Genomic DNA, 21,492 nt, shown 5'->3' on the forward strand with positions numbered 1-21,492 from the left:
TATGATATTTTTATGAGCTAATTTGATCATTCTACTATGCTTGACGGTTGATAAATGAACTAATCAATTGGACGAGAACATATTGATAGGGATAAGGGGTTAGATAAGAAATAATAAAATTTTAAAATCAAATCTCATATTTAAAGAAATGGAGGGATGGATTATACTAACCCAAATTTGTTTTTCTTATTGAATTTTATATATAAATTATTAGGTGTGTAAATTTTATCTCTAAATTATCATTCATTAGTTTTACAAATTCATGTCTTTCTTTTATTACACTCTATTGATTCTTTTATTATTCAAAAAAGATTATCACATGATAACATCGGCAAAATTAAATAAATTATTAGAATTAGTTAAAAGTTAAAAAATAAAGTATCACTATCCAAAGAAATAAAATAAATTTAAAACATCTTTCATAGCCCCAACACCTCCCTTCACGGATTCGACTCCTATCCATTTCCCTTCTCACAATTTTTCCTAAGTTTTTACTTGGATTGTGAGACATATGATATAGGTTAAAATTAATGGTTAAAATCTAACTGAATTAAAATAAGATTCTAATTATAATTTAGATGATAAATGACAATACCATAATTTACGTTTCCTCATAAATTTAGTCTTTATAAAAAATAAAATTATCTATATGGATGATAAGTAAAAGTGAATGAATAAAAAATGGTTATAACATTATGTGACCATATGCGAAATCGAACTCGATGTTCTTTGACATTGCAAGTGTAAGAAGGAACTTTGTGCAGTATGGATGTATAATAACCAGCAACAACATTGTACTTTTGATGTACACCTCAATTAAGTATAAACAATAACTAAATTTCTTAAGTTTCTTATAGAGGGTCAAATTCAAAATTAGTATGCTCCAGAACTGGTCCAAGCCTCACAAGCTTAGGTACAACAATGTTATCCCTAACAGCACATATAACTGGATTATCCCACTGTAATAGTGCACCTACAAGGTATGCACGTACTGTTAATGGAAATATACGGGGCCATCTTTCACTTCCATATGCTTTGAATGCGTCCTCGACTGAAGTACGTTTAGATTTGATAGCTTCTGCAAGTTTTTTTGTCAAAACTATTGAATCTTCAAGTGCACAACAAGCACCTTGACCGAGATTTGGTGTCATTGGGTGCCATGCATCGCCAACCAGCACAATACTGCCAGTAGAGGCTGGAGGGCTGATTGAGGGCCAAAGCCATCTATCTACTAGGCTGGTTCTTATGATTGTGTCGTCTGGTGTAAGATTGATGAGGTTTATTAGTTCGGTTGGCCAATTTTTAACGAGTTGTTCAGCCTGCTGTCTCAAAATAGATGGATCTGTTATCTTTGGACCTGTCAATAGATATTCAAAAAAGTTCAAATGATGTAAAAGAAAAAAGATATTTTGTAGGTCGTCTTGCAACCTTATTAAGAAGGTAGCGTTATAAGTACTCCAACTACAGAGAGTTACATGGGAGGAACAGAAGCTTTCAGCTAGTGAGAATGTAATCGAAGTCAAATAACATGTCCTTATGAAAGAAAACAGACGCTATCATGTGCACATGCACGTTCGTTCCTGCATATGAAGTTCTAATTCTGCTTGTGTGAGTTCTCATGTTGCCAGTTCCAAACCCAGATAAAGGAAGCAAGTTACAGTAGGTTGAAAACCAGCATAGAATTAGTCAATTAATGATGAATCCTCAATATACATGACATGGACAGTGAACCATATAGCCAACCTCATCTTTCTTGTTGAGGCACAATATTTTGATTGGGGTATCAATCTTTCTTGTGTCTGTCATGAATACTAAAGAGAAAGAAATACAACAGAAAGCTGTTATGAAACACAAACCTGGTGACGAGCTATTGTAGCAGATAAACCAATAGACTTTGGTTTCAGATACAGGAACATATCCAGCACGCACTCCTTTTCCATAAATGTAGTTTACTTTTGGTTCAAATGGCTGTCCTTCCGGGAAATATGCTAGGCCTCGAAATGCACAATGTCCTACATAGTTAGGCTCTGGAAACCCCATCAACTTGGCCACTGGTGACCGAATCCCATCACAAGCGATCAATATCTGTACAGAATTGAAGTTCAAGAAGCAGGGACAAGCTTGAGAAATAAGTTCACTTGGTAATTTTTTGAATAAATCTTTCAGGTACAAAATGAGAATTCATCAAAATAGTGAACAAGAAATTATATCAAGCAATTTACAGCTTCACTTGTCCAGTTGAATCAGAAAATAATGCTTTTGGCAATAATAATATTACATTATTACTAACTAAAGGAGATATCATCAGACAAATGAGAACAAGCACCATGGAAACCCTGCAAACAGACAACTGAAGAGCACATCGGACTACGTACCTTGGCAGATATCCGAATACCATCTTCAAGTTTCAACAAGGTTTCACCATTTTCACTTCTTTCAATGTTTGCCAGCTTTGAGGAAAAAGAAATAGCATCTGGTGGTAGCCTACTGGCAAGTGTTTCCAGTAGGACTCTTCTCTCCACAGCACGGACTTCTTGACTACTCCATTTTCGTGGGATCAATGGAGAAAAGGATAAGAATTTTAATAATAAATTCCCATGAAACACAACAATGAGGGAGAACTATACCTTTCATCCTCATCTTTGAACCTGAAAGAGCGCAATTCTCTTCCATCTTCTGATTTTATAGCCATCCTGCAAATCCGAGGATATTCTTCAAATATAAACCAGTGATTTTCTGATACAAATAGAAAGAAGAAGATAGGTGAAGCATATGTGCATGGTTTTTAGATAAACAAATTGCAAACTACTCCTTATTAAAAATTGAACCACCAATACCTAAACGGATACCCAAGGAAATCATTAACCAAGAGAAGCATCTTCTGCATGATTTCAGTATCAGCATTAGAAACATCCAGGCTCCAGAAGCACACTAATAAATGAAGAAAGGAGAAGACAACAGAGAGGTTCTTCTACGTAGGCCACTAAAAGACCTCTCACTAATCTTGCAAGTAATCCGTTTGATAATGCAGTATTATGTAATCTGATATGTCACACTAGAAAGTATTATTTCCCTACACTGTGTTATCTGCAAATTCTTAACAGTAATCACTTGTCACTCAGTGAAGTTCAGCGCTTGTTGTATACACTAGATATAGAAAGATCTCTGCTAGTTGTTCTCTAAGCACCATAGGAACAGTCAATATACAGGTAGATGTTTAAGCAAATGTATGAACAAGGAGTTAAAGTGAAACAACATACCCTTGAATTTCAAGAAACTGACTCCTGAGATCATTGCCAACTCCAATAGCATCCAAAGCCTTCCATCCATTTTTAAAAAGGGTTAGTGAGGTTCCTCCGGTCCTCAATGATTCACCCTGCTCAAGTACCAATGTTCTAATACCCAGCCTAAATCACATTCATCAGACTTCTCAATTCCACAAAAGAATAAATAAAAAAGTAATCATTGTAACAGAGCAATAGAACAAAATGGATTTAGAAAATTCATAGACAACAAAAACAAACCTAGTGTAATCTCATAGGTTCTAACTCTATGGAGGTAGAGAAGCTGAGTAGACCAAATTAGCTAGTTTGTTATTAAGACTAACTGATTGATTAATTGGTTGTAATAACAGCTATCATGGAGGCACATATTTTATTATTTGGGAATCAAGTAGCTTAGCGAGTTAGTTCGGCTATCTAAAGCTTTCATGTTAGTTAGCGTTAGCGTTTGGTGTACGCAACTTATAGTTCCCTCCACATTTCCCCTTCACCTACCAAAAACAAAAAGAAATAAAAAATGGAGGCAGAATTTGTGAACTGAACCTCTGAAGAGAAACAGCAGTAGCAAGACCAGCAATTCCAGCTCCGACGATGACAATATCTTCTTTTCTCTCATCAGCTCGAGCATTTATAATGGACAAAGAAATGGGTCTGACTCGAAGTCTGGTTTCACCTCGTCTGAAATACAGTGATGGGTTCGAAAAAGAAGAAAGAGAGATATGGGATTTCACAAGCAACAGAGTGGAAGAGGATAAAGCCATGAAATTAGTTTTTTTTTTGTAGAAAGAAAATGTGAAGAAGACAAGAGTAGAAATTCAACTAGGTATTCCTCCATAAGAATACGAGTGGTCGACATTTAACGATGTGTCAAAACTCAAAATCTAACTCTTTATGTGCGAAACATCAAGAATTTTCCTCCGTAGACCTCAACCCAACCCCACCCTACACCCCTTTCTTGAATGCAAGCTTTTCCCGGTAAAAATTGTGTCTTGAAGTTGAAAACGGAACAGAAGGGATACATATGAGTCTACCCGAACTATTTGTAATTCAGAGGAAGATAATTGGTTGGTTTGGTGGAGTTTAAGCATAATGGAAATTTCTGAGGAAAAGTTTGCCGGTGTGCCATGGTTACCGGCGACGGTGAGAATAATTTTTTTCTGAAAGATTGTTAAGATAGATTAAGATTAAAAATAACATTGCACTAACGAAGCTGGAATAGCTCAGTTGGTTAGAGCGTGTGGCTGTTAACCACAAGGTCGGAGGTTCAAGCCCTCCTTCTAGCGTTCTATTTTTTTTGACCAGTTTTTATCATTCAAATCCAATAAATGATACACATTATTTTTTTGAGAGAAATACTGTTTTTACTTACAATTTTTTCTTATTATACAAATCCAATAAATCAATGCACAATTATTTTTTAAAGAGAAATACCGAAAGTATCTTAGATTTATCGTGAATTATTAATTTTACATTGATAAAATATATTTTTGTTTGACTAATTGAATTTAAATACATTACCAATCTTGTAAAATAAGTGAAATATATAATTGTAATTCTCGTCAAATTTAGAGATTTTCAACACTATCTCAATATTTTTTAAAAAGAATTATACTCCTATTAGAATTTGATACCACTTGCTATATAACTTGATTAGATTACAAATTTATTTTAAATTTAATTAATGCGTTTAATTGTTTCTCACTTTCAATACTTGTTTCATTATTATATAATTTTTTAAAAAAAGTAATATGGAAATTTCTGTTTCAGATAAAAATGATAAGGGCTGATGTAGGTGACGGACTTGGGAGCTGCTACAATCTGATGGTTCAGCGGCACAGGATTTTACCCATGATCCTCCGGAAAGAGAGGGAGAAATAAATGCTTATTTCTACTTTGTTGCAGAAAGAAGCTGCGATTTGTTGAAGAATTTTGGTGAACAAGACTTCAGACTGAGCTCCTGTACATAAACAGTGGGAATGGAGACCAGCAGTAGTACAAGTAGCAGCAATAGTAATAGCAATGGCGTGATAGTTAATACAGAAGAAAGGAGAATCAGAATAGAAAATCCCTTTACTTTGAAGGTTGGTCAAGTATTTACTGGCTTTGGCATTGGCTGTGGGATTGGAATCGGTGTTGGCCGCCCTTTAAATCTAGGTATTAAGCCATCTTCACCCTTCTCAATTCTTCCCATTCACCAAAAAGAAAAAAGAGAGGGAAAAAACATGAAGATTGAAGATTTTTGGAAACCTAAAGAAGGGGAACCCAAAAATTCAAGTAATTCATTTTGGGGGGTGTAATTTTGTTTTGGGGTGTTGTTTATTTATGACTTGAATGGGTAAAGATGAGATCTTTATGTTGATGGTATGCAAATTCTGAATGTTTTGTGCTATGCTGCATTCTATTGGTTACTTTCAACCCAACTTAAAACACAATAATCTATGTAATTCATTTTTGGGTTTTATGTTGTCCATGGTTTGTGTGTTAATGAAGTAAAAACATAAAGTTGAAGTATTTTAGTTGTTTGTAATGGTTGGTATACTTTTCCTGCCTGTATTTGTGCTGTTTGATGTAATTTTGGTTAGTTTTAATGAATTATTACTCCATTTGCTGTTCTCTGTTTAGGGATTATTTGCTTTATAACACCAAGTGAACATGAGTTAAGGAGTATTTGAAATCGATATGCACATAATATATAGCCTTGCTAATCCTCCTTTTAATGCTCTTTTGTTGTTTGTTCTTACTTGGTTATTCTGAGAGAGGATTCTCAGCAATCAATTTCTTAGCGTGTATGTGTATTTAAGTTCTGGCAATTAGTGATCAGATATCATGCGGGGGTTGTTACTAATAACAAAGTTGGAGGCTAGGAGTTCATGCTCCTTTAGATGCTTTTTCATGGAAAGAACCAATTAGTGTACTCTATCTAAGGTGGTTGATACTCTTTATTGAATACTGTTGAAAACAAGAGATGTTGATCTGTTATATGATGGTATGCATAGGTAATTAGATATATAAATGATGTGCAATTGAGCAGTCTGAGTGGTGCAGTTTGTGTGGCTTATCAGATTACCGTTTGTGTAGTCACATTGTTTTATTGCAGTCAAGTGCAAATTAATCCGGTTCAGCCTTTCTGCATTGTTGGGACTATCGAATCACTAGTATCTAAAATTTGGAGTTCATCAATTTGATCGAATTGGTTCATGTTGTTATTTGTCACTTAAATTTTCTGTCTTAATATAAGCACAAACAGAATTATGGTATGAGATACTCTAAATCAAAGGACTTTGCCTTCTTTTAGATTGATATCTCTTTGAGTCTTCCTCATTATTTTACGTTGTTTTTTAGGTGCAATACCAATGCTCAATCAAGTTATGACTGCCACTAGAGGCGCAACGGATGCGTTTTCTGGAGTTGGAAGACATGTTAATAATTCTGTATGTCTATTTGTTAAACTGTCTTCACAGTTCACATATTATTGTGATTTTATACCTTACTTAATATTTGTTTTTTCACTGGGTCCTTATTGCTTTCTGTTGTAACTGCAGTTGAAAAAGGTGGGGGCAAAAGGCATTGAAGCCGGCGTCGGATGTGGAGTAGGTTTTGGACATGGTTTTGGAGTTGGTATGTAGACTTATATATTTGCTTTGTTAAAGGTTATCTTCTTCTTCTTCTTTTTTTCTATCAGCTAAATTACGATTTCATTGATAAAATACACCCTGTAGATGCTGAATTACAAAGCAAAAACAAAACATAGCGAGTTCCACAACTGTTGAACCTTCTAAATGCTTCTGAGTGAGCTGAGTGCTGACAAAGTCAAGAAACTGAAGAAAATGTTGAAGGTTATCTATTAAGTTTTGCATCTTGGATGATTAATTTTGAAGGGGGAAATTGGTAAACTCCTGTGATATTCCTAACCACTTTGTGTGCACTCTTTACTTAGAGGAGATTGAGCTGAAGACTTCAAAGATCTCTTGCAAAAAAAATGAACAATAATAATGTTGGACAAGTAAGAGGTTCCGTAGCTTATGATTGACAGTAGAAATAAGAACTTCTAGGCTGGTTTGAGGTTTATTTTGTTATCAGAAAATAGTGACGTAGAGCATTTCTGTGGTCATTGGATTGTTTCCGGAAGGGAAAAATTTGGCTCTGAAAAGAGGTATATGAATTGCCAGTCTGCACAAATGTGACTGGCTGATGGCAGAAGAAAGAAGAAAGACAACGGCCTAGTAGTTATCCTTCTTAGCATTTCCTATGGATTAGAGCCTATGCCAAGTTGCTGCTTAAAGAAAAGAAGTGTCACCAGATAGCAAAAGATCAACTCACAATTCTTTACCATCGGATTGAAAGGATTCATCCACTTTGATAAGTTGGCAGCACTAGCAAGTAAGAAGAAACTTGTTTGTAATTATGTATGACAAGTAGAATTGCCGATGAGATGCAAAAACATTGCAAATTACTTAAGGACAGATAACTCTGACTTGCCAAAAGTTCAGTGCAAGATAATATAGTTCACAGAAATTGTTTGAATTTAAATGATTCAATTATATTCTCCTTGTCAGTATTTAAGAAACTTTTAGAAGTAAAACCAACAAGTTGAAGCTAAAAGATTTGAAAGCCTGATTTAAGTCCAGGCACTTATCCTGTCCCAAAGTATACTTTTCCCTCTTTTCTTTCTTCTACTTCAGAAAGTATTACATAAAACGATTAACATAAGCTTGACTGGCATACACTAAAATTGGAGTAATTGCTTAATTAGTTTGGCCTTTTCATGCTTGTTTGAGGCAATGTGTTAAAGGACTCCTTTTCTCATGTTTCGTTGAGTAAATATTGACAATTTCTACAGCTGTGTTGACAGAGAACGATAGATATTGGAAGTATGCCTTGGGTGCACTCATATATTTGAGATCAATTAGTTTTAAAGTATGCTTTGGGTGCACTCATATATGTGAGTTCAATTAGTGTTAAAGTATGCTTTGGGTGCATTCACTTATGTGAGATCAATTAGTGTTAATCAACACTATCCTCATTAGCTCTTGTCTATATTTTATCATCGTGCCATGTGTCATTCATATGATTGATTATTGAACTATGTGTATGATTGGATTTCTGTGGGATAGATTCTGGATAAATGATCTCTGTGCTTGATGACTTTGCTTGGTGATAGTGGTGCCATGTTCATAGGGACCAGGTCCCCATAGGTGTTTCAAGAAACTGAAAGTTGTTTGAGTTATAGATACCTTAGTCAAGGTTAATTGGGTTATTGGAATGTAAACTTGTGTCTTGGTACTAAATTGTGGTCACAGACTCTGCGAATGAGACAAAGGAAGAAAAAAAACAACAGGAATCATGAAGATATTATTTTATAAAGTTGTGTTAGGCAGAATTCGTCTAAACATTTCCTTTGTTAAATAACAAAATCTTGGTGATGCATGCCAGGTCTTGCTGTGAAGCGCGGAGTGGTGGAGCGGATGCAGTCGTATTTAATTGTATGCATTCTTTTCCATAGTTCACTGCTGCTACCATCTAAGATTTCCTCTCCTCCTTCACACTTCAGTTTTAACATAAATCCTCTTAAACTGCAGCAAGCCACGACAAAATTATTGATGAAGTCTGGAATGTCTCCCGGCTTATCTATTGGTCAAGGCATCCTTCCACCATCCTTGCAAGCTGGGATGAAAACAGTCAGTGAAGCCTCTATTCAGAACCCACTGGGAATTGCCAATCCACTTGAAATGAAGGTTCCACATAGTTCTTCTCCAGACTTGACAGATAGGAACACAAATTCTCTCTCTTCTAATGAAAATGACACTTCAAGAGCTAATGTCGGCTCTTCAGATGCATCATATATCAGCCGGACAGAGAAGGTTATTAGCAATTTTCTGCAGAGTCCACTAGTGAAAGGCGAAGACAGTACAACAAATGAGCTGGTAAGTGAAGATGAATACACATTTTTCACAACACTATAGGTTAAGTGTAATTTTTCGAGGTCTCCTTGTATTTGTTGTATATCGTGCTAAGGATGAGATTCCAAACTGTAGATGAAAATTTGAGGTTGCGAATATCAAAATATATTGGTTGTAATTTGTGTGCTTCTTTATTTGCAGTCTGAGCGTTTGGGATCTGTGAACAACCTTGTTCATATGGTAAGCTTTCATTTTGACTATTTACATCACTTATTAAGGATGTTCTTAAACAGAATATGACTTGCATTTCTAGTAGACTTATATTGATGTTCTATATTTATATGACATTTGAAGATTGAAAATACATTTGCTGCATTGTAGGTGTTGAAACACCAGCAAGCAATTGATGAGCTCATGCAGGAAAATGAAAAGCTACGCGAGATACTGGTGAAAGACTTGAAAGTCTCGCCCAGTAAACTCCAAACCAGCTACTCTAGTGGAAGTAAGTATCCAAATACTGAATGTTTCGAGTGCCGTAAAAAACAAAGGAGAAGACAATGAATACGATATCTTTCTTTTTACGTTTTTCTATTAGATGAATGAATAGAATATCTTACATATTTTATCTACATCACCTGCTATTTTTGACCTTCGCAAATTTGCAGCTTAGTTTTTGGTTGTTGTATGAAAGCCTTTTGCCACATGCAATTAAGTAGCATGAGGATTATTTTAAAGCTACCAAAATATGTGTAGGATGCTGCTGGAAAGAGATATAACTATTTTTTTTTTCCATTAGATGTCTAGTGTCCAGATTAGAGATTGCTAAATTCAAGATCTCTAATTAAGGGTAAATGAGTACTTAGATTTTATCACAACCCTTATTGGTAATGTAGCTATTCTTAGCCAAAAGGGCAAAAAAAAAATTGTCAAAAATTCTAAAAGGGTGCATTATTTTTTTTAACCAAAAAGGCTAAATCGCTTCTGACGGAGTGATTTTCTTCTGACAAAATTGACTTGTTAATTTTTTTTAAAAAAACACAAAGATTGCTGCTGTGTGGCAGCGATTTCATCCAAACAATTATTTTTCCAGCAGCGATTTTGTCAAAAAAAAAAAATTAACAAATGTTGCTGGGCAGACCAAATGTTAGGACCAAAATGCCTGCCTCTGTTAACTTTTTTAAGGAAAAAGCAAATAGCTGCTATAATTATTTTTTTAATCAAAAGGGCTAAATCGCTTCTGACGGTGTGATTTTCTTCTGACTTGTTAATTTTTTTAAAAAACACAAAAATTGCTGCTGTGTGGCAGTGATTTCATCCAAAAAAAAAAAAAATATTTTTCGAGAAGCGATTTTGTCAAAAAAAATTTTAACAAATATTGCAGGGCAGACCAAAAAATTTAACAAATATTGCAGGGCAGACCAAATGTTAGGACCAAAATGCCTGCCTCTATTAACTTTTTTAAGGAAAAAGGAAATAGCTGCTATAATTATTTTTCTTTTTGAAAACGCTGCACTCGCAATGATATTAAAAAAATCATGGTATCACAGTATCATTTTGGCACTGACGGAGCAATTTTGCTCTTTGGTTAAGAAAAAAATTGATTAATCCTTTCAACATTTTTGAAATTCTTTTTTGCCCTTTTGGCTCCGGACTCGCTCTTCTTATTTGATTATATGTCATGCATCCCCCCACCCCACCCCCACAACTTACTAGTGAAGAAGCTGCCCCGTGCTAGTGGATGGATCTAAGTTTTAATGAGTTACCTGATATGACTAAAAAATTTAATGGACTATAAATCACAAAATATATAGGTTTCCATTTATCTTTAAAACTTTGAGGTCAGTATCTTTCTCATTTACGTATAAATTAACAAGTGAAAACAAATTTAGAACTGAAGTTAATGTCAAAAATGCAAAGATGTGTAGTATTTGTGACAAATAATTACTCCACTTTTATATCCTTTTTGTCTCCTCTCAATTTGAGTAAGAATTATTGAACGGCCTCCTAAAAGAAATATACTATCATTTTTAACAGATATGAAAAATAATCGAGGTATATCGTAACTTATTTAATTATATGTTATATCAATTTATATCCTACTCTTTGCTTACTAGACAAAAGATAACCTTTATACTGCAAAATGTCATTTATTGAAATAAATTTATGAATCGTAGGTCCTCAAGAAAATTCAAGGTTGCACCCCCCAAAAAAAAGTCGTGATAACAAATAGGCCAAGTCGTTCCTGAAGATTCAAAAAGAAGAAAGCCCATATAACCAAAACAAATACATCTCCATTCCATTTTGTATGATATATTTTTCACTTTAATTTGTTCCAACAATATTATTGCTACATTTTATTCATTTTTTTAGTCTGTCTACTCCTCTCCTTTGTAAATTTATTTATTTCTAAAATAATATTAATATATCACAAATTCTTCTATATTTCTTAAACTTCTTACCCAATCAAATTATATCACATAAATTGAAGAACGAATGAAGAAATTAGTTACCAGTTGTGTAATGATCAAAATGAAGTGGGGTCTACTTTGAGATAAATTGTCTCAAAATACTGTCATTATGACATAATATGTAAGAGGTAACATGGTTAATCTTTCTTTTTTATATTTCATTTCAAAAAGTCTACCTAAATTGCGACGTGAAAAGACAAAGTGAAAGAAAAAAACATAGGAAAATGCAATAGAGAATACACGCTGGTAAAGATTATTTATAGTCTACACCACAATGTCGAAGGTAAGGCAAATGAGCATCAGTTCAGAATAGAAGTGCTACACTCCCAATCAATGCCACCATAGCCATGCTACTTCCATGCATAAAAGCACTTGATGGAGAAGTTATCCCTCCATCAGAAGGTCCAGGAGCAGGTCCCGATACGGGGCCTGGTCCCACAGGTGCAGGGGGAGAGACCGGCATGTCAGGTGCTGGTGATATGCTAGCAGCAGATGGACCAGGGCTCATAGTTGGAGGAAATGCCACTGGTGCTGGCTGTGACATAACCGGAGGCTTGGTGATCATCGCGGGCCCAGGGGACGGGGCTACAATGATGGAAGGTGGCATTGAGGGTGCTTGAGCAGCAGAGAGGGATACAAGTGTAAGGGTAAAAGAGAGCAATAACATGACATAGGAAGGAGCCATGACTCTCTTTCACAGGAAACTCAAGAGAGGAAGTTTGTGTTCTGAGGTATTGCTTTTTGAGATATATATAAGTCTACTCTGTGACTTCTATTTGCAAAGTTATGGTTGATCACTCCTTTAATTATCTATTTTAAATGCATACAACTTATCAAAAGGGAATTGATTTTGATGCACACGTTTGTATACATGATAACCTTGATGTACGGGCTAGTTCGTGTGCACCTCAATTAATTACACAGGATACTTATCATCTTCCAACAACAACACGCATCGGGTAATTTTGTCCACCAAAGCTAGAACAAATGTTAAAAGATCACCAAGTACATTCATCTCTGTTGAAATTTGAACCTATTTATGATTCTCAACCTACTTCATTGATCACTAGGTCACACCCTTGAATTCTACCTTAATATAAATTATAGGTTATTCGCATGATACCCATTGGCTTTTAATTTTTGTCCCTGAACACTTTAAGTATTTAAGATTCTCAACCTACTTCATTGATTACTAGGTCACACTCTTGGATTCTACCTGAATATAAATTATGGGTTATTCGCATAATATCCCATTAGCTTTTAATTTTTGTCCCTGAACACTTTTAAGTAACAAAAAACTAGTTGATATTATCACTGACGTATAAAATATTAAAATCGCAAGACAAATATTATAATTTGCCAGGCAAAAAAGTTGCAAGGCTAAATTCCCAAAATTCAAGTTATGTACACAAGGCATGAGTTTTAGATTTCCCAATATTTCTTGACACCTTCATGTACTTATTTTGTCTTGTGAAATTGAATCATAGTCGAGGATACTTTTGCCCATAAACTTTCATCAAATGAAAAATAGGGACAAAAATAAAAGGCCAATCTAAAATAGGGGCAATCCGTGCAAGAACTTGAAATCGAACCCGACGTGAATCAAAAAAAAAAAAACAAGTTGACCAACACTTGCAAATATTTTCTCAAATAACAATTGACATACAACTTCGCTCCAAACAAAACTTTTCTCACAAATATTACAACACCAATGTGTCTTTGCATTTCAGTCAATTGATTATTTGTCCCATAAATTTTAGTTAAATGAGAAGCCAGGACAAAAATTATAATCATCGAATATGGCATAATTTTATCAAACCCATCCTTTTTTCGTGCTTGCACGTATTTTGAAATTGAAAGAGTACTGAAAAGAACAGAGTGGGGCCGACCCCTTAAACCTCCCTCATATTTTTTGCCAAACAAGTCAAAGCGAAGTGCTAAAACACTAACTAAATTAATTCATGAGACTTAGATTGAGATTATTTGCAGCAGAACTAACTAGAAACAACATTTTTTCACCTCCTGTTACACAAGATGTGGTTCTTGATTCTGGAGAAAGAGAGCTTTAGTAGACTACAGAGGCATTAATTTTCGTAAAAACAATACTAATAACCAGTTCAATTAGTGTAGTGTTAATCAAGACAGAGGTTTAAGAAGAAACAAAAAGGCGGTTTACACAAATTTTATTATGAGCAAGACTTGTGCGGCGAAAACTTTAATAGACAGATAATATGGAACAAGTGGACTAATAAACAAAGGATATTCATGGGATGTGCTACTAAATCTAATATTCCAGCTTCACTTTATTCTATCTACAACTCTGCTTCATGGAATAAAAAGAAAGGTAATATCAGCAGCAGCATAACTACCAGACACGTCTCGTTACACCTTTAAATATATCTCAGATTAAAAGCAGTGATTTTCACAAGAGAAAAACCTCATGAGAGAAGCACCTTTGTTCATTTGGACATGTACCAAGAAACCATGTTCAAGGCATTAGTGGCGATTTTGATGACAGTAGTTGTTGAGTCCCCACTGATTCCATTGGCTTTTTCGTACCTAAGATTTTGCTTCTGTTTTCACGGGGAAGAGGTAGTAGTTGTATCTGCCATCATTTCTTTATGTTTCTTGAGAAAACATGCACAACAAATCCTCATCTTCGCTCTCTTAGAAGGGGTTGAGATGCAGAATCTGCAAGATGAAGCAATTTTCTTAGATGACAATGGTTCATAATTTTGAAATTTACAAGCCAAACTTACATTGAGGAACAGATAAACAAGCTAAACTATCTTATAAAAGGGAAATTAATATTTTGAAATAGTAACTGCTTACACGAATAAATCAATGGCTCACAAAATAATATCTCAGAATATATCAGAAAATTTCATTGACTCTTCTAATCATAAGGTCCAAAAATTTTAAGTGAAGAATTGACTCTTGTAATCATAAGGTCCCTCCATAACAAAGAAACAAAATCTTTTGCTGAAGTAAGATCATCCACTCGCATCAACCAGATTCTGATGCTCTTGACTGTGCAAGTATATTATGCATTTTAATTAAATCTTGAAGATATACCAAGTACACTACAAAAAGATGTTACTATTTTCTCTTCCTTGGTTGCATCCATGATACATATGGAGGATATTGTTTGATGCAAGATATTTTGCATAGCCCACTCAAAAAGATTATATAATAATCATAAACACCAATAAATAGAACTCAGACTAAACTACTGCTCTGCATCATGGTGTTGTTTAAATTTCCATTCTTCACTACAAAGGCTATACTCTATAGCGTAGTGCTGATCCAAACACACCAAAATTGCACAGAGATCTTCAGCATGATTACGGCCTAATGAATTTGATAACTATTTCCAAACTCCAATAATTTTTATCATTTACTTTTGGTGTCTATAAGCTAAGACCATGAATACTTGGGAACATGAAATTTTCTTATACAGGATACAACTATATTATCTTGACTATAACTTTTATCATACAAAATATTTTGACTTCTCTTTTACCTTTATCAAAAGTACTATCTATCTGCTTCCCCTTTACTTGACACAATAAAACACTGTTCCAGATAAATTATTGTCACCAGGCTTAAACAGGACATGAAGCAATATTCATCTGTTTGTTTCTTGGTATAAAGGTGTTTGGTAAGACATTTAAACAAAAATGCTTTTCCCCCAAAAGCCCAAAGGAGATTAAAAAAAGAAGGGGAGCAAAGTGCACCATGTATCTTTTCGATGTATTGAGTGAGCTAGATTAAAAAGGAAACTGTTTCGAATTCATTTCATCCTACTGCTTCAATGCGAATGTTTTCAGCAAATGCTATGCATATGGTCTGACACAGCAACAAATTATGTACTTGTACTGGATTTGGAAAAGAGCAAGAAGAAATGAAATAAGAAAATGTTACCTTCCCCAGAGGAAAAAGAGAGAAATGAAATAAGGAAATGTTACCCTTCTCAGAAAAAAGAAATGAAATAAGGATGAAGACACAGTTGAGCAAATACAAAATGAAAAACAGACACAGAAATGGAGACATATCTTACCTTCGCTATTGTGTTGCTCACAGGCTAGGCGTTTAGAGAACTTCTCACTAAGTTCAGAAAGAACCAAACGAGATAGAAGAAGACCAGCACTAAGTGCACCAACAACAAGCATTATAAAAACTGCATCCCATCCTTTTGATGAAAGAAAACCCGTCAAAAGAGGACCTAAAGCAGCACCCATAGATCCAGTACCATCAATAATGGCAGTCACTGTTGCAAGTGCTCGTGAATCTCCTTTCAAAGAGCTGTGAGTACCCAAATCTGCTGATACTGCAGTTGTTATAAGCGCATAAGGCCCATTAACAAACAAGCCAGCAATCATCATGAGCAAAATGTTCATGAACCTTGACGTGCCTCCATATTTGCGATACAGAAGCATAGAAGGAATCGCTGCATACATGAAGCTGGCTGCCGTAGTAGCACGAGCATCAAGCTTGTCAGATAAATGTCCAGCTAGAATTCCACCAACTATACCTCCAACATCAAACAAAGCAGAGAGATTCCCAGCAGATTTCACTGAAACATACTCTCCCCCTATAGCTGCAAAGAGATCATCAAGAACCAAGATGAGCAACATGATCATGTCGTCACTTTGAATTATTTTTTTTTTTTAAAAAAGGACGAATTCTGACAATGAATCTTCAAAGTAGAATGAACATTGATACTAATAAGAAAAAATAACAATCAGTTTATATTATATATATATATATATATATAAATAAAAATTATTCTAGGTATTTTAAAGTTCATCAGGTACATTTAATATATTCACTACTTCTAAAAGATAAAGGCAGGTTGCAACAAAACGAGAACTGTTACTTTGTTGTTAGCACCTGAGAAACATTTAACATCAAGCAAGTATATAACCAACAAACTTGTCAAACAAGCTTGTATCAAGAAGTGAATTATGAAGTTGAACTAGAAATACTTTTGGAGGGGAACTACACTTTTGAGGTAGTATACCTGTGGATAAATATAGACTAACTGTTACATTTTCTCCAAAAAAAAAAAAAAGTTGAACTAGAAACACTACCTTGCCAGTGATACTCCAGGGAACTTAGAGAAACCTAGCTCTGAAATTACTTGTAAAGAATGCAGTTTGCTAAGGCACAGTCTTCCGAAATTATAAGACATTCACCTGTCTTACTTAAACTAATGAACCCTCAAACTAACATCTGCATAATTGGAAGTTTAAACAGACTCAGATAGCGCCTACTAATTATATTTAAACATGTATTAGTTTGGTACTTTCCTGTTTCTCACTTAAGGTGGTCTGTTTAGAAGCCATTGTGCTCTAGAATGTAGTAGAGTCGTTTGCTACCAAATAGAAAAACAGAATCAGTACCCGATTTGCCATTAGGAGCAGAGACTACAGTGCAACTCCAACACCGTATCAGCTACATGCTCCTTAATCAGATGGAACGGGTATTTACCACTCAGGAAGAGTCAGAGTTAGCAGCAACAACTACAGGTTTAATAGAAATGCAGATTTGACCACTTCTTTCTCTCTCACTTTTTTTTTTTTAACTTCTTTCCAATTTCAACCCTCAAAAGCTCCAGAATCAAAATTTCCTACTTTATTAGCAACGGACACTCCTAAGTACCTCATATAAACAAAGATTATAACAGATGAACCTGAAAAGGGAAAAAGTACTCCCTCCGTTCACTGTACTATAAATAGATGTCTATTTTTACTTGTATAATTTGAAAAACCAAAGGATATTTTTAACTTACCCTTATTATTTAACTAGTCATTTCCAAAACATACTGTGCCAAGTCAAATATGGACAATGAAAAATGAACAGAGGGAGTAACAGTCATGAAAACTAACTTCAAAACCGATTTGGATAGTCTCACCAATTTGTGGCAGAAGCATATCACACACAAATCACAAGTACAGCAAAACGATTCATATATTTAAGCAGTTATACCTGTTTGACTAAGGTAAAATGGCACAAATCACAAGTACAGCAAAACGATTCATATATTTAAGCAGTTATACCTGTTTGACTAAGGTAAAATGGCAACCAGTACAAAAATGTGTATGCCACCAACTTTGAGAAGAAAAGGCACAGTGCAAATGGAATCACTCCTGGTATGAGACAAGCATCACAAAGACCAACACTTGTCCTATTCAAACCAACCCGAGGAACATTAAACTGTGCATTTACAGCCATATTTTCTTTCACTATCTGAGCTTCTTCATCGTTATTCTTGGACGGATCATCGACATACGGCTGATTAGGACAAGGAAACCCAACATCTTCTGGATATGCAGGCAATAACAAGTACACCATTATCCCCGCTAAAAGTATAAATGATCCTGGAACAATAAAAGACCAACCCCATCCATATTCTAAAACAGCAGCAGCCATAAGAGATCCACTAATATTCCCAACAGAGGTATGAGCATTCCAAACACCCATAATCAATCCCCTTTTCCTTTTACCAAACCAATTTCCGATAACAGCAACAACAGAAGGCCACCCAGTAGCTTGAAACAACCCAGCAACCATTTGCATAACCAAGTAAAACCAAAAAGCATGTATATTCCAAAAATAACCCATACCAAATAACCCTACAAAAATACCACTTCCAATCATCCCAGTAGCTAAAAACAGCCTTAAATCCAATGAATCCCCTAAATGTCCAGCTACATACATTCCCATAGAATAACACGCTAGAAACGCAACATCAATTTCCCCCAATTTCGACGTTCCATCCTCTCCATTAAATGGTTCCCAACCTTCCTTTTTTGATTTACCCAAATCAATAGAACCCAAAAGTTCCCTCTTTATGAAAAGCGGACCAATAGGCCATGGATTTGTAACCGTTTCGTTAAGAAACGGGTGTGGATGTAAAACACTCTTCACAATACTACTAGGTTTTCTCGAAGCATGGTAAGATGTATAAGCTATGAATGTGATCAACAAAACTACATATTTATACGTTTTTAAACTCCAATCTTTCCTTCTAATGCTTCTAATCAGCAAAATCCCAGGTGGGTTTGCATTCATTGATTCATTATTCTCTGCCATTCTCAAAAAACAAAAACTAGGAAAAAAATCAATGAAAATTTCTAATTTTCTGAACTGATAAATTTTTTTATTTTTTTCTTTTTTAATTTTTTTCGCTAAGGAAAGATCTGTAAGTGATAATAGGAAATTTACTGAAACAGTTCAGATTGGGGAGTTCACCCGCAAATCCTCCAATTGTGTGAGAGAGAGCTTTGTTAGAGAAAACGGAGGGTGGCCGGAGAGAGAGAGAGTGTGTGATGACGTGAAGGAAGAGAATAGTTACGTGGCCGTTTTACAAGGATTTGAAATTCTGTCCAGGCGCCACGCCGATCAGTTAGGGGCACCCGAAAGAAGCCTTCTTAATACGAAGCCAACTATATTAAAAAGATATGAGAAAATTGATAAGTCAAAATATTTATATTATATTAAAATTTTATTAATTTCATATTTATTTTATAAAAATAAATAAGTAATTTTTAATTTCTTTTAATATTCTGAACTCATAAGATGATATTATGTAGGTTAAAAAGAATAGAAAATTATTTATAAAATAAGTTTAAAGGGTTTAGTATAGTATAAGAGCCTGTTTGGCTCAGCTTAAAATCTGGTCAAACTGACTTAAAAGCTGGTTTTTGACTTATTTAGCTGTTTGACAATCCTCAAAATAACTTATTTTAAGTCAAAAGTTAAAAAATGGGGTAGGGGTGCTTTTTTTTTTTCAAGCTTATAAGCTGTTTTAAGTTGACCACATTTTTACCTTTTTACCCTTAATATTTTTATACAATCTCCAAATTACCCACATAATCCTAATATCTCTTTCTTCTATTTTTCCCGTAAAATAAGTTGCACATATAACTTAAATAAAAATTTATATTCCTCTTATAAATAATTTGTGATAATAAAGAAATATGTGAATGATAGACTGTTATTATTACCTATGGATGAAACTAAAATAAAATCTTAAATCGTTCTTTGATCTATTCAAATTATATATCCTTAAAATCTATAATAAGTTTATATTCCTCTTATAAATAATTTGTGATGAGAAAGAAATATGTGAATGATAGCAAAATATAATTATTTATGGCTGTAAAATATAAATTAATTAATTTTTATTATGTTAACAGCTTTTAAGGGTATTTCAGACATTTTGATTTAAAAAGTTGTTTATCAGCACTTATTTGCCAAACACATCAACAACTTTTTTTTAACTTCAGCACTTTTATCCAAACGCATAACTGCTTATTTTAAAAATAAGTTTCAGCACTTTCAAAAATACTTTTTTAAAGCTGTTTTTATTAAGTCCATCCAAACGGGCCCTAAGTATGACTCTAGAATTTTGAACATAGATTGAGAAGAACTTGTGCATTATCAATAAAGAATAACAAAAAGTTCCATAAATTAGGTTTAGATTTAATTTATATTTCAAAAACTAGCTGAAAAGAAGGAGGATTATCAAAACCTTATAAAGAGTCACTTATCTTATTACTTTTTATCAATCTTCAACAAACTAGTCGAATTTTTATTAGTATTTATATTTTTTTAATTTTTAATATGCATAAAATATTTAAATTCGTATAAAATGGAACCATAAATATATTTATCATGGGTTTATATGATATACTTTTGTATCTTAAAATGTATGTATGTATATGTTATTTAATTTTACATAAATTTTAAATATTAAAGCTCAACTATTTTTTTTTTCTGCTAGATAAGATCCTTTCGCGAATATTTCCTACGTAGAATTTTTGGCTTGAAATTATCTCTATACTTTATCTTTGTTTACTTTACACTAGATTGTTTAATTAAAATATTTTTTTAATCATGTCTTGAAAATTTATATTATTATTAAATAAAGATATATATTAATAAAGTTTTTCATAATCTATACTCTTCGATCATATTAGTTTATTACTTGACTTTTTATATTTTAGAAAAACTACGAAATAAAAGGTTACTTTTACTGCATCATTTTTTGAATATATTAAATATAATATTTTAAAATATAATAACGAAACAATTATTATGAATAATAAGAGTAAAATAGAAAAAATTAATTATTGATTTAATTAAATATATAAATGATGTTGAATATCCCAAAGTAGTTATTAAATATATTATCTTGAAAATATAATTAAAAAAAATAAAAAAGATGAAGATAATTAAATATTTTAAAATAGTATATAATTGGGAGGAAGGGAATAGTTAAAATGAGTTTCTCCTACGTCTTCATAAGCATGGCACGTCTAAGGCGGCGGTGTTTGGATGTTTTTGTGCTTTTAAAGTCCCAAGAATTGAATTATTGATAGAATGTTGTGGTTTTCTATGAGTTTGTTTGTTACTCCAATTTATGCAGCTTTCATAGTATTATTTAATTATTATTTTTAGAGATAATACATAAGTATTAAAAGTGGATTTGGAATTTAGAAATAGTTGGTGTTATATTGTTAGATTAATCAATGATAAAATTATTACTCATTAAGTTTCAACCATTTGTAATAGTGTTAACATCAATTTTTCATATGTGAAATACAGATTTGAATTCAAGCTTCTAATATTTTTATTTTTCAAAAGAAACGAAAAATGTATTAAAAAAATGCGCTATCAGAGAATTAAATTTGTGACCCAGAAGCTAAAAAATAGATACTTAACCACGGGCACCACATGCCTACTGTATCTTGAGGTGACAAATTTATTATTCATAACCTTTTTGTGCATATATATATATAAAATTTCAATCGAGATCACTGGATGTCGTGGCAC

At 33.7% G+C, this 21,492-nt stretch overlaps 3 protein-coding genes and 1 non-coding gene across 14 annotated transcripts; 2 read left to right on the forward strand and 2 right to left on the reverse strand.

Moving 5' to 3' along the window:
* Positions 1-744: 744 nt before the first annotated feature.
* On the reverse strand, positions 745-4,425 carry LOC101248786 (monooxygenase 2). 5 transcript variants are annotated; one of them, XM_019214595.3, is made up of 7 exons: positions 3,825-4,191; positions 3,261-3,407; positions 2,838-2,881; positions 2,628-2,736; positions 2,376-2,538; positions 1,857-2,085; positions 745-1,357 (listed from the first exon to the last, which is right to left on the reverse strand). In XM_019214595.3, the coding sequence occupies exons 1-7, from the start codon at positions 4,040-4,042 to the stop codon at positions 852-854; spliced, it is 1,416 nt and encodes a 471-aa protein (XP_019070140.1). In that variant the 5' UTR covers positions 4,043-4,191; the 3' UTR covers positions 745-851. The 5 variants fall into 5 exon arrangements, with proteins under 5 accessions (XP_019070140.1, XP_004241987.1, XP_069155361.1 ...); XM_004241939.5 differs by lacking the exon at positions 2,838-2,881 and having other exon boundaries at positions 2,628-2,693; positions 3,825-4,425; XM_069299260.1 differs by lacking the exon at positions 2,838-2,881 and having other exon boundaries at positions 3,825-4,057.
* A 65-nt stretch (positions 4,426-4,490) lies between these two features.
* Positions 4,491-4,564, forward strand: TRNAN-GUU (transfer RNA asparagine (anticodon GUU)). The gene has a single exon. It is a non-coding gene; the product is annotated as a tRNA-Asn (tRNA).
* A 287-nt stretch (positions 4,565-4,851) lies between these two features.
* LOC101248308 (uncharacterized) lies at positions 4,852-11,621 on the forward strand. 6 transcript variants are annotated; one of them, XM_019214515.3, is made up of 8 exons: positions 5,032-5,435; positions 6,624-6,712; positions 6,824-6,899; positions 8,715-8,764; positions 8,861-9,205; positions 9,383-9,421; positions 9,563-9,683; positions 11,356-11,621. In XM_019214515.3, the coding sequence occupies exons 1-8, from the start codon at positions 5,258-5,260 to the stop codon at positions 11,409-11,411; spliced, it is 954 nt and encodes a 317-aa protein (XP_019070060.1). In that variant the 5' UTR covers positions 5,032-5,257; the 3' UTR covers positions 11,412-11,621. The 6 variants fall into 6 exon arrangements, with proteins under 6 accessions (XP_004241985.1, XP_019070060.1, XP_069155364.1 ...); XM_069299263.1 differs by having other exon boundaries at positions 5,042-5,555; XM_004241937.5 differs by lacking the exon at positions 11,356-11,621 and having other exon boundaries at positions 4,852-5,435; positions 9,563-9,976.
* A 2,001-nt stretch (positions 11,622-13,622) lies between these two features.
* LOC101245070 (putative glycerol-3-phosphate transporter 4) lies at positions 13,623-19,119 on the reverse strand. Of its 2 annotated transcripts, XR_011221771.1 has the most exons (4): positions 17,712-19,119; positions 15,710-16,249; positions 13,896-14,340; positions 13,623-13,722 (listed from the first exon to the last, which is right to left on the reverse strand). XR_011221771.1 is itself a non-coding variant. In XM_004242231.5 (3 exons), exons 1-3 carry the CDS (start codon positions 18,745-18,747, stop codon positions 14,303-14,305), a joined length of 1,614 nt encoding a protein of 537 aa, XP_004242279.1. In that variant the 5' UTR covers positions 18,748-19,119; the 3' UTR covers positions 13,623-14,302. The 2 variants fall into 2 exon arrangements, 1 of the variants encoding a protein (XP_004242279.1); XM_004242231.5 differs by having other exon boundaries at positions 13,623-14,340.
* Between the last annotated feature and the right edge of the window lie 2,373 nt (positions 19,120-21,492).

The sequence above is a fragment of the Solanum lycopersicum genome, chromosome 6 (assembly GCF_036512215.1).
Source record: "Solanum lycopersicum chromosome 6, SLM_r2.1".
Classification (NCBI taxonomy): domain Eukaryota; kingdom Viridiplantae; phylum Streptophyta; class Magnoliopsida; order Solanales; family Solanaceae; genus Solanum; species Solanum lycopersicum.